General features: G+C 40.7%; 2 protein-coding genes across 2 annotated transcripts in view; one reads left to right on the forward strand and one right to left on the reverse strand.

Moving 5' to 3' along the window:
* Window positions 1-976: 976 nt before the first annotated feature.
* LOC138952376 (kelch-like protein 13) lies at window positions 977-10,233 on the reverse strand. Its single transcript, XM_070324038.1, has 3 exons — window positions 10,084-10,233; window positions 7,872-8,067; window positions 977-6,211 (listed from the first exon to the last, which is right to left on the reverse strand). Exons 2-3 carry the CDS (start codon window positions 8,050-8,052, stop codon window positions 4,563-4,565), a joined length of 1,830 nt encoding a protein of 609 aa, XP_070180139.1. The 5' UTR covers window positions 8,053-8,067; window positions 10,084-10,233; the 3' UTR covers window positions 977-4,562.
* A 285-nt stretch (window positions 10,234-10,518) lies between these two features.
* The window catches only part of LOC138952364 (transcription factor IIIB 90 kDa subunit-like), a 40,590-nt gene continuing 38,067 nt past the window's right edge, over window positions 10,519-13,041 (forward strand). Inside the window, exons 1-2 of the mRNA XM_070324022.1 lie at window positions 10,519-10,583; window positions 12,234-12,516. Of these exons, the coding sequence (XP_070180123.1) occupies window positions 12,333-12,516 (184 nt within the window). The 5' untranslated portion in view covers window positions 10,519-10,583; window positions 12,234-12,332. The remainder of the gene's footprint in view (window positions 10,584-12,233; window positions 12,517-13,041) is intronic.

Below are 13,041 nucleotides of genomic sequence, written 5' to 3' on the forward strand. Positions count from 1 at the left end.
AGAGATGACTTGGTAGGCACTGCCATCACTAAGTAAGCTTACTTGTGAACAAATGACTTTCATCTTAAACAAGAAGGGCAAAGCCCATACGACTCACATGCTTGACCTTGATCTTTACATAGCAATGACATCATACACTAAGAACTGCTTTACACATTTTTCCTACCAAAATACATGTGACCTTGACCCAAGGTCAAGGTCATCCAAGGTCATGCAACACAAAGCTGTTAATTCAAGACATAGGAAGTACAATGGTGCTTATTGGCTCTTTCTACCATGAGATATGGTCACTTTTAGTGGTTCACTACCTTATTTTGGTCACATTTTATAAGGGTCAAAGTGACCTTGACCTTGATCATATGTGACCAAATGTGTCTCATGATGAAAGCATAACATGTGCCCCACATAATTTTTAAGTTTGAAACAGTTATCTTCCATAGTTCAGGGTCAAGGTCACTTCAAAATATGTATACAATCCAACTTTGAAGAGCTCCTGTGACCTTGACCTTGAAGCAAGGTAAACCAAACTGGTATCAAAAGATGGGGCTTACTTTGCCCTATATATCATATATAGGTGAGGTATTGAATCTCAAAAACTTCAGAGAAAATGGGAAAAATGTGAAAAATAGCTGTTTTTTAGGCAACATTTATGGCCCCTGCGACCTTGACCTTGAAGCAAGGTCAAGATGCTATGTATGTTTTTTGGGGCCTTGTCATCATACACCATCTTGCCAAATTTGGTACTGATAGACTGAATAGTGTCCAAGAAATATCCAACGTTAAAGTTTTCCGGACGGCCGGACGGCCGGACGGCCGGCCGGACGGACGGACGGACGGACGGACGACTCGGGTGAGTACATAGACTCACTTTTGCTTCGCATGTGAGTCAAAAATGATGTATGTCTCTCATTCTCCAAGGCACTTTGACATACACAGAATTTACCAAGAACAGTCAGAAACCACAAGACAAAGTTAATACAATAATCCCTCCTTTTATTCCATTCAACAGTTCTTCATCGCGGAGCCGCGAAATGTGTGTCACGCAGCCCTTCAGTGGCATGGGAAAGGGGGACAGAATTTGTGTCACGCAGCCCTTCAGTGGCATGGGAAAGGGGGACAGAATTTGGAATACAGCATGTTACATGTTGTACAATACACGGACTTGAAAAACAGAAACAGAAGTCACATAAAAATAGCAAAAACCAGAAAGACTGAGTGATTCAGCAAATTATTTTGAGAATAATTTGCACTTCTATTATACAGAGGTAAAAAAAAAAAAAAAGGTAAAAAAAAAAAATTATATGTACAGGCAAACTTCAGTCTTTGATGGCAAACAAAACCCTAACCAGCCTGGAAAAGTTACATACAATTAGTTTGTCTGTAGTGAAAGCACAGAAGATGATCATGACACAAGCCTACAAATAGACAATTTGTAGAGATGTAGGCAATCAATATCAAGAGAGTAAATTCAAGAAAAGCATGAGTAGCAGTAGTAGCATTACCAGCAATGCTTTAACAATTGTGTGTGGTAGAAAGGGAAACAGAACTGAAAAAAATATGGTTGGTTGGTTGTTTTTTAACATCCCTTCACAAAAGAATGTTTAACAGTTGTGCTTGCTATGCAGCCATACGAACAAACAAGCAACACAGACACATTCACACGCTGTCTTCTCGCACAGCGCTAAACGCACACAATAATCTAAACACCTTTATGTTGTAAATTCATTCCGTCACCCAGACTTCTTGCACACACTGTCATTTTGATGGCAGATTTTTGCATGATTAAAAGACGCAAAATGCTCCTTGAATGATTTGTGTAGAAGGTCTACAAGGTTTTACTGTACAACGCAGACAGCAAATTGTATTACAGACCTTCAAGACCCCCCCCCCCCCCTTAAAAACCTTGCTTTTTGAGATTTTCCGTTCATAACATCTGTACATTTGTCCATTTTTCAGACTCCCTCCTTTCTAATGCCTCATATTCTGAGATTTGTCGAGGTCTTAAAAGGGGGTTCCTTTGTAATCATTATCAATATGATCAATTGGTCATTTGTACCCCCAGTTCACCTTTCCCTTTTTTTTCTCCTCTCCTTTTGAGGAACATTGAAAACATTGTATTCTTTTCTTTATTTGGTGTTTAACGTCGTTTTCAACCACGAAGGTTATATCGCGACGGGGAAAGGGGGGGGAAATGGGATAGAGCCACTTGTTAATTGTTTCTTGTTCACAAAAGCACAAAACATTGTATAAAATCAAAGCATTGCTTTAGAAAATACCAGCACACGCTCACACATACATTATAAATCTATAGACACAATTACAAGAATAAAACTTCTTCTTGTGTGGTATTTTGCCCCCATTTTCTGTGATTGTTACCATTATCAACACTGAGATTTTTCACATCACTTAACACAGCTGATAGATACTGAACCAGGGAGTAACTTTTAAAGCATCACTGGGTTCATAATTTGTATCAGAGAGAGAGAGAGGGAGAGAGAGGCAAAAACATTTTTTACACATTTTTTTAACAAATTTATATTGTGCACAAGGAAGAAGGAAAAACTAAAGTGAATGCTGTTGACTGAATTAAATAAATAGCCACTCATCAAGAAATAAAAGATGCGGTAATCTAACTTCTGAATTTACTTTATCACAGCCTCAAGACTATGTGTACATTGGATCATTCAAAATTCACTCTCTAGAAAAGTCTCCAATCTGTGTTTTCAATCAAGTAAACTATAAAGGTTGCGAAATGACTTTTAAAATAGCCCTTGCTTTACAATTTTTAAATTAATTATTTGTACTTTGAGTTTGACAACAATTTGCAAAATAGTTTTAGAAAATAAGTAAAAGAAACGCAGATAGCAGGATGTGAATTTTAATACAATGTAATATGACATTCAACATTCTGTCACTGGCATCCATACAATGTTTAGAAGGCTTGTAGTTGTAGGGATAAACTTAAAACTGCACATTGATTATTAATCTTTCTATCTTTCGAAACAAAAGCAATTTTGTTTTATTTATAGTTTATTTGCAGACTAAATCTGAACAGAAAGAATGACTGCGTAAGCAATTTGTAAGAGGTCAAGACACAGAGTATTTGAATCAAAAATTCAGCCTTACAAAACTAGTCGCCACCATTTCTCAAAACCAAACCAGCATTTGTGATGCAGTTCTCTCCAATTTACCGGACTTTCATCCTCAACCCAAAGCACACTCTTTTTCCAAACCCACTTCTTCCCTCATCTGAAAAAGCCCATGTTGTGTGTAGTTTCCGACTGAAAAAAAGAAAAGAACTTGACACTTAGACAGACCAGATGGACAGTAAAAACTGGTCTGTGAATTGTGCGCATTTTTCTTAATTGCACACCCCCCCTCCCCTCCCCTCCCCCCTTCATCTGGCGAAAAAAGAAAGAAAGGAAACACACAAAAATCAAACGAAAGAAACTCAAGGCTGCTCACATACCCGTTCTCTCAGTCCACAAGTTAAGCAGACATGACAACTGAGATTTTGATAAGCAAGACTCGTCATAAAGAAGACCAGAGAGTGTCCAGCAACAACAAATAATGAGAAAAGAAGACCTCTAGGATTTTTCTCAGCAGCATTGTACAAGAATGTCTGCAGCAAACATGGAGAGAACACAGTGTCTGTTGCTATTACATTTACAAACAAAAGTCTTTTGCATTCGCTCTACCACAACAGAGCAACTGATGCAAAGCATCACTAGAAAAAGAACAGTTCACATTGAAAAACAAAACACGATAGGCTCTGCACTAACGTTTAGCTGCTCCTCTTTGTTTCATTGAATTCTATCCTTGAAAAAAAGCAGAAAAGAAAGTGTCTGTTGTGTAATTTTGATCACTTCATACCATGAACTATAAAAGCACAGTGGGACAATTTTTTTTTGTGGCAATATGCCACGTCTCAGACAAGTGTTTTTTTCAACACACAACTTGAAGATGGCAGAAAGTAAGAATTAATTTTATCTACTATCGGTGATAACTGTTGACCTGTACTAGTACTGTTGTTTCTTCCTACCAGGCACAAAATGTTACCGTAGACCTTGTCTTATAATTACTATGAAAGTAAAATCTTCCATTACTATTAGACATTATTGGTATTAATGTAAATAAAACTAGTATTATTCTAACTAGAAACAGGATCACAAGAATAGCCAGTGAATCAGCCACTGATAATAATATGGACAGTATTGCCATATTATTCAAGGTAGTAGGGATGAGTTAAATTCATAACTTCCAGTCCAGTTTTACAAGAATTTAATTCTTTTAAAACAGCTTCTTGGAGAATCCGCCTACTGAATTAATAAATATGATTATAACGATTTTATTTCTTCAGTTTTGCTTTGAAAAGAACCAAGAGTAAGATAAAATCACTGATTTGATAATTGTATTTCGCCTTGCCTGCTGTCAGACTGATCTAATTTCTGCGGATGTCGCAGACCCTAATCTGTTTGAGAGATGTTGTGATGATGAGATGAATCAGCAGACGGGAGAGTGATGGACGATAGTACTGAATGACACTGGGCTAGCACTGACGGTCAATCTTTCTCATCCGGGTTGTAGCAGGGTAGCTTGAACGTGCAGTAGCCCACCCCCGTGAGGCTTCGCGGCAAAGCACCCACCGTTTCCCAGATGCCGGTGTAAATGTCATACTTGGACACCAGTTTCTGTCCCGTTTTGGTTTGCACATTGTAGCCGCCCAGCACGTAGATATTGTCATTGTACACCACGCACGAGGCCTCCTTGTGTGAGACGGACAAGGGGGCGATGATGGTCCACTGGTCGGTGGACGGGTCATAGCACTCCGACTGCATCTCGGGCTGGGCCTGCTGGTTGACGTTCAGGTTGCAGCCCCCAAACACAAACAGTTTGTCGTGCGTGGCGCACATCACGTGCCAGCCGCGCGGCGTCAGCATAGCCGCCATGTCCTCCCACTGGTTGGTGATGGGGTCGTACCGCTGCATGTCTGGCGTGAAGTGGTTGCCGCTGTAGCCGCCGGAGATGTAGATGTAGTTGCCATAGACGGCGCCCGCGTGGGCATGGTAGGACATGGGCATGGAGGCGATCAACTCCCAGGTGTTGGTGGCCGGGTCGTAGCACTCGGCCGTCGCCAAGCTCCCGTCCTTGAACTTGCCCCCCACAGCGTAGATCTTGCTGTTGAGGGCGCCGGCGAAGAAGTAGGCTCGCTTGTTGAGCATGGGGCACACCTGGAACCAAGTGTCAAAGCGGGGGTCGTAGCGCAGCACAGAGTTGACGGCCGACTCCCCGTGCGCGCACTGCGTTGTGCAGCCACCCAGCACGTAGAGAAAGTTGTTGAACACCAGCACCTGCATGTGGCTGAGCGCCGAGGGCAGGGCCGCCATCTCCTGCCGGTTCAGCAAGCTGTTGGAGGTGATCTTGGCGTCAAACACCAGGATCTCGTCGTGCAGACACGGGTAGGGGTGGATCTCCCGCCCGCCCACGCTCACCAGCCGTGTGACGTACGAGCGTAGTCGGGTCGGGGTGGTGTTGACCAGGGGCTGAGAGTGGGGTACCACGTGGTAGTTGAGAGCCGTAAGCACCATCTGCCGTAACTCGGGGTTGGACATCATCATGTCCACTCGCTGCACATGATGGACTAAATCCGCGGGGCTGATCAGCGGGAATCGGATCAGGCGCATGAGGGCGGGGGCGTGCTCTCCTATGCTGGGGTCCTGCCGCAGCCACTCCCAGGTGATGTGGAAGATGTCGATCTCCCGCAGGCACAGCTTCTCGCTGCTGAGGCAGTTCCACATCTGGTCGTACGTCAGGAGGTGCAGGGTGCCCTCCTTGGCGATCTGCATCAGGTTCTTGGCGATGAACACGTCGATCTGCTTCAGGGCATTGTTCATGCTGTAGAGCTTGGCCGTGTTGATGAAATCGTAAAAGTTCGACGTGGTCATGCCGCTGAGGAAATTACGCTCACAGAACTCGATGACGGGGGTGACCTGCAGGTGTGTTGCCGCGGCGATGACGTCGAAGATGTCGTCCCCATCCAGCGTGGTGGTGGAGGTGTAGATCACCTCCAGGGTCTTCTCCAGACCTTTTGCAGTGATGCCCTTCAGCTCAATCTCCTTCTGGTTGCTCTCCCTCATCCCGCTCGTGAACATCGATCGGAAGTAGTCGGAACAGGAGGCCAGGATCACTCGGTGTGCTGCAAAACGATTACCTGAAACACAAGAACATTTAATCATACATTAATGAACCAGCTACATCTTGCATTGTTTAATGTTATGTAGTCTCAAAGCTGTTATCCGGAACACAAGAACATTTAACTATTTATTAGTGAATCAGTTGAGTTACATTACACATTGCATTGATTAATAAAGTCTCCTAGTCCTAGCTTGGGGTTTTCCTGTTGCAAAGTGTGCATTCTTGACACATGGCAACACACTTTAAAGAAAGTAATAAAGACAGACAACCCTTTAAATAAAGTGATAAAGACAGACAAATAGAGCAATCTATCCATTAACTTCACCCCTTTAATGTTTTCTGGCAACCATACGACTAAAAATAAAATCAAGAGTCAGGGCCTCACATCCACGTCGGACATCGGACATATGAGGATATTTTTTTCAAATGTCCTATACATTTTTTCATGCTGGAGGACAAATGTCCTATTGTTTTTGTCACAAAGTGGTCAATGTCCGATTATTCTATCATTTGATCCGGACATCGTCAGTACTTCTCAATTTACAGTAGTTTGAATGCTAATTTATCGATGTATTGCAAAGCGATGTGTAGCAGACGAAATTAGACACTTTGTGCCTCTAGTACCAAAGAGTTTCCAAGGCTCGCAACTCGGAATGCTCGAAGCCAGTTGAGAGTTGCCTCCCTTCGCGCTTTCCCCGAAAATAACAAACATGCCGCCTAAACGAAAACTGATCCCAGAAAAGGGACAGAAGAAATTACACTTCAAGTCCCTTCCCTCATCATCTGTCAGTAGCACGGAAACTGAGCTTCCTCCAGCCCCAGAGCAGTTAGAGCCCGATCGCCCAGGTGAGAATGTCAATCGCGATAGTCAAACATCGGAGCCGAAGAAAGACACTACCCCCCCCCTCACCCCCACGCGTAACTTCGTCTCAAGCTTGATGCGTGTGTACCTGGAGGGGCCAAAGGATGACATTCACAAGTCACAGTGGGTGGTGAAGGTTGTTGAAAAGTGGACATCCACGAGGAAGCGAATGCTCTTCAGCAAAAGAAAGGAACCAGCACAGTAGTTGAAGTTCAGAGACAGAAACACTGCACTGACTCGATGTAATTTATTTTATATTTTCTGTTACCTTTTTTCCAAGAAAAGTATTTTTGTTCTTTTACCCTCGTGCCAAGAAACTAGTCAAGTTTAATTATATTTACGTTTTGTTACGGGAAAAAAATGTCCTATTGATTTGTTTTTGTTCAGGACAAATGTCCAATCACTTTTACATTGGCCAGGACATTTGTCCTATATGCTACCTCTCATGGATGTGAGGCCCTGATTATAATTATAGTTTTCATAACCCAAATAAAATGATGAAAAGCCATGCTTCTTTTGTAACTGGCAAATTGCATTCACACACAAGTTGTTTACCAAAAAAACACAGTCAATGTACACTTTTTTTAAATTTAACTTTTAAGCGAAGCAAATAACCCCACCTACAATGAAGCAAATAAACCAACCTCATCAAAATTTGCACATATTTGCCAACTTCTTTACTTCTTGCGTAGATAGTTAACCATACTTGAACACTAAAATAAAAGAACAAACTGAATAAGGTTAAAGCATTCTACACTTATAAAATAGTTTCTCCCATAAAAACTTTTAAGTAAAACTTGAATACCCATCTTACCTTCTGCTATAAGGGTGACATCACAGAGGATGTGGTCTGTTTTTAACTTGTTGAGTCCATGTAAAATTTTCACGCCATGCTCTGGTCGTTCGTCCATGCGGTGCACTTCACCGTTCACCAGACCAATCTCCTGCCCTTCCGCCATACTGCTTTGATTTTTCCTCTTTTTACCTTTATGCATCTACCATCCTCTGTCCTGAAAAGCATACACATGTATGTAAGGCCAAAACAAAAATAGGTGTGGTTAAGGTAACATAGCCAACAAAAATAGGGTAGGAAGGTAGGCAATCACTTTTTTTTTTTTTTTTACTTTTTTTTCTAAAGCAAAAAGAAAAAAGTCTGTTTACGGTATCCCGACCGACCCTATTTTTTCGCGCGACCCTAGACTTGTTTTTGGCATTTGGAAAAAAAAAAGTCTTTGTTTTTTGGCAAAATAACTTAAAAATATGGTTTTTTGAAGAAAAAAAATCCCGACCTACCGACCCTATTTTTTTTGCCTATGTTACCGTAAACAGACTATTTTTTTGTTGTTGCCTAATGTATACAAATTAAACCTACTTGACAGGGAAATAAATGTGCGTCTGCATGACGACTCAAGCGCTTTCGCTTTCATTGCGTTTTCTGCACTCGTTTTCTTGTTTTCATTTTTTTGTGTGGACAAATGTAATAAAAAGTTATAGGGTCGGCCCCTAAAAATAGGGTAGGTCGGGTTACCGTAACCACACCTATTTTTTTTTTAGGCCTTAGCAACCATAAGCTGAGACTGACAAACAATCAAAAGGCATCCTTTTTCCTGGAAGTTCCATTAAGACATTGCTACAATGTTTGCATTCAGCGATTAGCAATATATATTAGTATGCTTGACTGCTCAAAACACCAGTCACTAAGCAATAAATGTTGAATTGTAACATTAACAGCTGCAAAACACATGTATAGCCTGATATTCTTAAAATAAAAAGTAATAACCTATTATGAATAAAATCTTGAATTCTGTCCAGTGTCTCTACCTTGTTTGCTTCAGTTGATTCCTTGTCTATACTCAAATTACTGTGACTCTTCATCTTTTATTTTGTTGAATGTGTTACTGCTAGTGCTACAGATTAAACCACTGATTTTCATATTTGACATCTATATATATATACGACTAGTGTCTGTCTGTCTGTCTGTCTGTCTGTCTGTTCGCGATGCACGGCCAAAGTTCTCGGTGGATCTTTTTCAAATTTGGACACCGTATTCAGCTACACCCCGGACACAACCTCATCGATGAGATATTTCAACACGTGCTCTCAGCGCGCAGCGCTGTGCGCGCTGAACCGATTTTGTTGTTGTTATTGTTGTTGTCGGGATCCACTACCAGTAACTCTTCCTTATCTTCTCCAGTGTTTTCAGCCGCGATTATCTCCCTTCCTCCGTGTGGCGTCAATCCATATTCCCGTTACTACGTTACTATTTTTAGAAGGTCACTGCACGTTACTATTTTTAGAAGGTCTCCAGTGTTTTGCGCGTTTATCTCCTTTCCTTCGTGCGCCGGCTAAGCCGGCGTACACCTGGCAGAGCCGGGTCCCAGGCGCAGCCTGGTATTCGGCTCTACTTCTTCCCGGCGAAGCCGGTACCCGGCGAAGCGGGTAATCATCTAGTTATATATATACGTGCATTTATAAAGTTAAAAAAATGAAATTTATAATTCCAGTATTTAAGTGTGTGTGTGTGTGTGTGATTACTCTTAGACACTAAGACATAATAACACTTTTGCCTTTCCCCCTGGAGCAAAGTAGATGTATGAATCATACAGCTAAATGAACACAAAACACATGAAACATGTCTGTTGTCAATAGTATAACACTTACACCACAAATAATTTCTGAATAGTTCCTATAAATCTTGGATTACTTACTGGACGGTGACAAAAAGTGACAAAGACATCTAAAAATACCAGACAAGACATTTATTCATGACTAAAAACTTGTACGAAGACTACCGAAAGTGACACTTTTGTGCAATTGTCTTGTCTTAAGTAGGTACTTAATAACAGGCAATATTCCACTTTCCTCTGAATAACACTTTTTGGAAGTAAATCCTTTTCGCTACCTGTTCGAAGAAACATCCGAAGTGTAATTTGACGCAATTTTTGTTGACAGGGGAATGACTGGCAGAGGAACGGTCTGATATAAACTGCTAAAAGGTGTGGTGATTTAATATGTAACTAACTCACCAGTTTAAGTGCATCCAATACCCTGGAATGGGGAATTCATCTGTCAATGCAGCATTACCTCCTGAAGATTATCTGTTACCGATTTGATGTTATAATCCGATCTAAAGTGAACACACTGAACATTTCGGCAACCGGAAGAGATCTCTTCGACCCAACACTGCGCTTGCGTGAATAAGCTCTCATTATGAACTATTTTCAAATCAACCCAGTTGAGAATATACAGATTTTGAGTGAATCTTTTTTTTCAACTGTCAATAATTTATCCAAGAATACCCACATCTGTACAGCTTTGTTTTACAAAGTGCATTATGTAAAAAGGGCTTATGAATATGTATAATGCGTAAACAACACGCCTGTTTCATAAACTTGAGGTCGGGAACTGGAGGCGAGGAAAAAGTTGATGAGGTTTGCATATTTTCGGTAAATAGACGAGTTGTCTCTGTCAAGCTGTTACAACAGGCGGAGTGCAAATGGATGCTTGAAATCATTAATAGCGAACAGTACGTGATTTATTTGACCAGTTAGCCTTCAAATTGAAATGTATGAAGTTATTTGTGCGTCATTTAATGTCAAGTTCAACTGAAGTGAACATTGATTTATAGTATTAATGTTATTTTTGAAGTCTTTTGCCCTCGTGGCAAAGAGGGTTTAATTCCGACCCTGGTTGCCGTGGTCATTCTTTTTACCGTGACATGTAGGTTCGAATCCCCGACCTCGCGAACTTTTTTCCTCAAAATTTAACATCATGTTGGATGACAAGTGTTTAACAAGTCCGCAGATGAGAATTTGATTTGAAAAATCAGAAAATATGGCCAACTTGATTGTCTGGTAGCGTTAAAAACTGACTGTGACTGCGAGTGCGACTGCATGCTCCAGATATGTACAGTACCACATGTGCTCAGTACGCACCTCCTGACCCACCCCCCTTCTCTAGCTCTGTTTACGTTGACATTACTGTTTCAGAACAAAGAACCATACGTCTTGTTAAAGGATATATACACACGAAAAATATGCACTGACTTGAAACAGGAGAGAAAAATGACCAGCTTGGCCTTCGACTCCACAACAACCATGCCGGACATTTGACTTCATATTGCTGTAGTACTACCACTACCAGTGAGGGCGTTATATAGTCAGTATACAGCCATGCGTACATGTCTGGGCTTAGGCAGTCTTGTTTCATCTAGATGACTTAAGTTAGACTTAGAGCTTGGAAGGAGTTCAAAGTCTTTACTGTAAAATTACAGTTTGCAGTACATTGCATCACTCTGTCACTTGTAGTGTGTACCCTTGGGGCTCAGTGTTTATGAGACAGGGTAGGTGTTTGTGTTATGTTCACAATAGCATGCAGAGCTGTTGGAATCATAAGCAGTTGAAAATGATGTTTGTGAGAAAAAGTGCATTTTTTTAAGCTAGAGTACAATTTTTTTTTGGATTTATGTGGCATTAAATTTGGTTCTTCCGTGACAGCTCTCATGCAGGTGTTGTTGTTTTCCTTCTTGATCGTTCTCACTTATTCGTTATTTTTATTCTTAGTTGTTCTCACTATCTTCATTTCGTTTTAACTTTTATAGTTAAAAGCTTTGCATACCAGTGTCCAACCAGCAAGGAGAACTATTGGTATTAGTCTAGCGCGGTACACGTGATAATTAGTAAAAGTTACAGTTGTGATGATTAGTAAAAGTTACAGTTACCGCTTGACACAAACAAGCGTCAACATTTCCAATCTATCCGAAAACATTTGCTTCATTTAGGAAAAATTTGACAATGTAAAACCAGTAAAATGTTTGTGACCTTGATTTTTGGCATGGCTTTATATTGACAAATAGGAATGTGATATCTACTTCTTGCAAATTAGCACACACGCACGCACAGAAGTCATGTATATCCACGTATTTCACCCAGCTGCATAATATTCTGTGCAATATGGTCAGCATAGCAGAATTGAAAAAATTCTCTTTCACATGGTTTCGTGTAAAGTTTTTCTTATATTTTTTATGTTATAACTTATAAGTAGGAATTTTTTGAATTGCGGTTTGATGTATTAGTTAATGAAAATACATGTACTTGCAATGCTTGTAAGCTGTATCAAATGAAAAAAAGAGAAAATGTATAATCTGCACACAAAAATTTGTCTTTATTTCTTTCAGGTGGATGGATAAGACAAGGGCAAGGATTCACTTAAACTTGGAGAAAGTCAACTCAAAGTGAATGACCAGTGAGAACAGCGACCAGTGAAGACGCTCACCATGCCGGATAATGTGTGCAAGCACTGTGGGTGCAATGAGATCGACGAGGATCCAGCGCGAGGAGACAAGGTGTGCACCAACTGTGGCTCTGTCTTGGAGGAGCAGCTCATTGTCTCGGAAATCCAGTTTCAAGAGAATGCCGCCGGAGGGGCGTCTGTCATGGGGCAGTTTGTGTCCCTTGAAGGTACGTTGGCATGATTCAAATTGGTAAAAAAAAATATATATTTGTTTGTCAGTATGTGTGTGTGTTACAACTTACATATACCAAACATGAGCATTGATGACTGTGTACCAGATAGACCATTTCGTTGTCCTGGTGGAATTTTGGTGTAACTCATTTTACTAGACAGCTTTTCAGCAGAAGGACAAAACTGATTATTTGTATTATGAAATAGTGTTTATATTTGTACCTGGTATGGATAGAAAGATAAAAGGAAGTTAAATCATGTATTTTCCATTGTATTTTAGAGACTATTTTTCTTTGAGAATGATGTACTTAGTCTAAAGCACAAAAGCATAAAAATAACCTTGAATCGAGTTACACCAACATTCCAGGACGATGACGATATGGTGTGCTTCAGGGGAGCGAACCAGGAAGGATAGGGTCCCCTGTTCGAAACTACCCTTGACTTGAATTTGTCTTCAGAATAGATTTCAAGCTGTTGTTTCTAATTCTAAAAGCTCTTTCTATGAATGTAACAGGTTCAAA

The sequence above is a fragment of the Littorina saxatilis genome, linkage group LG17 (genome assembly GCF_037325665.1).
Source record: "Littorina saxatilis isolate snail1 linkage group LG17, US_GU_Lsax_2.0, whole genome shotgun sequence".
Lineage (NCBI taxonomy): Eukaryota > Metazoa > Mollusca > Gastropoda > Littorinimorpha > Littorinidae > Littorina > Littorina saxatilis.

Bases quoted from the DNA above. Each gene is read 5' to 3' on its own strand.
- LOC138952376 (XM_070324038.1), bottom strand. From the start codon at position 8,052: ATGCATAAAGGTAAAAAGAGGAAAAATCAAAGCAGTATGGCGGAAGGG. The intron at 6,212-7,871 runs GTAAGATGGGTA...CTTGTGTTTCAG, and splicing joins TGTCACCCTTATAGCAGAAG to GTAATCGTTTTGCAGCACAC.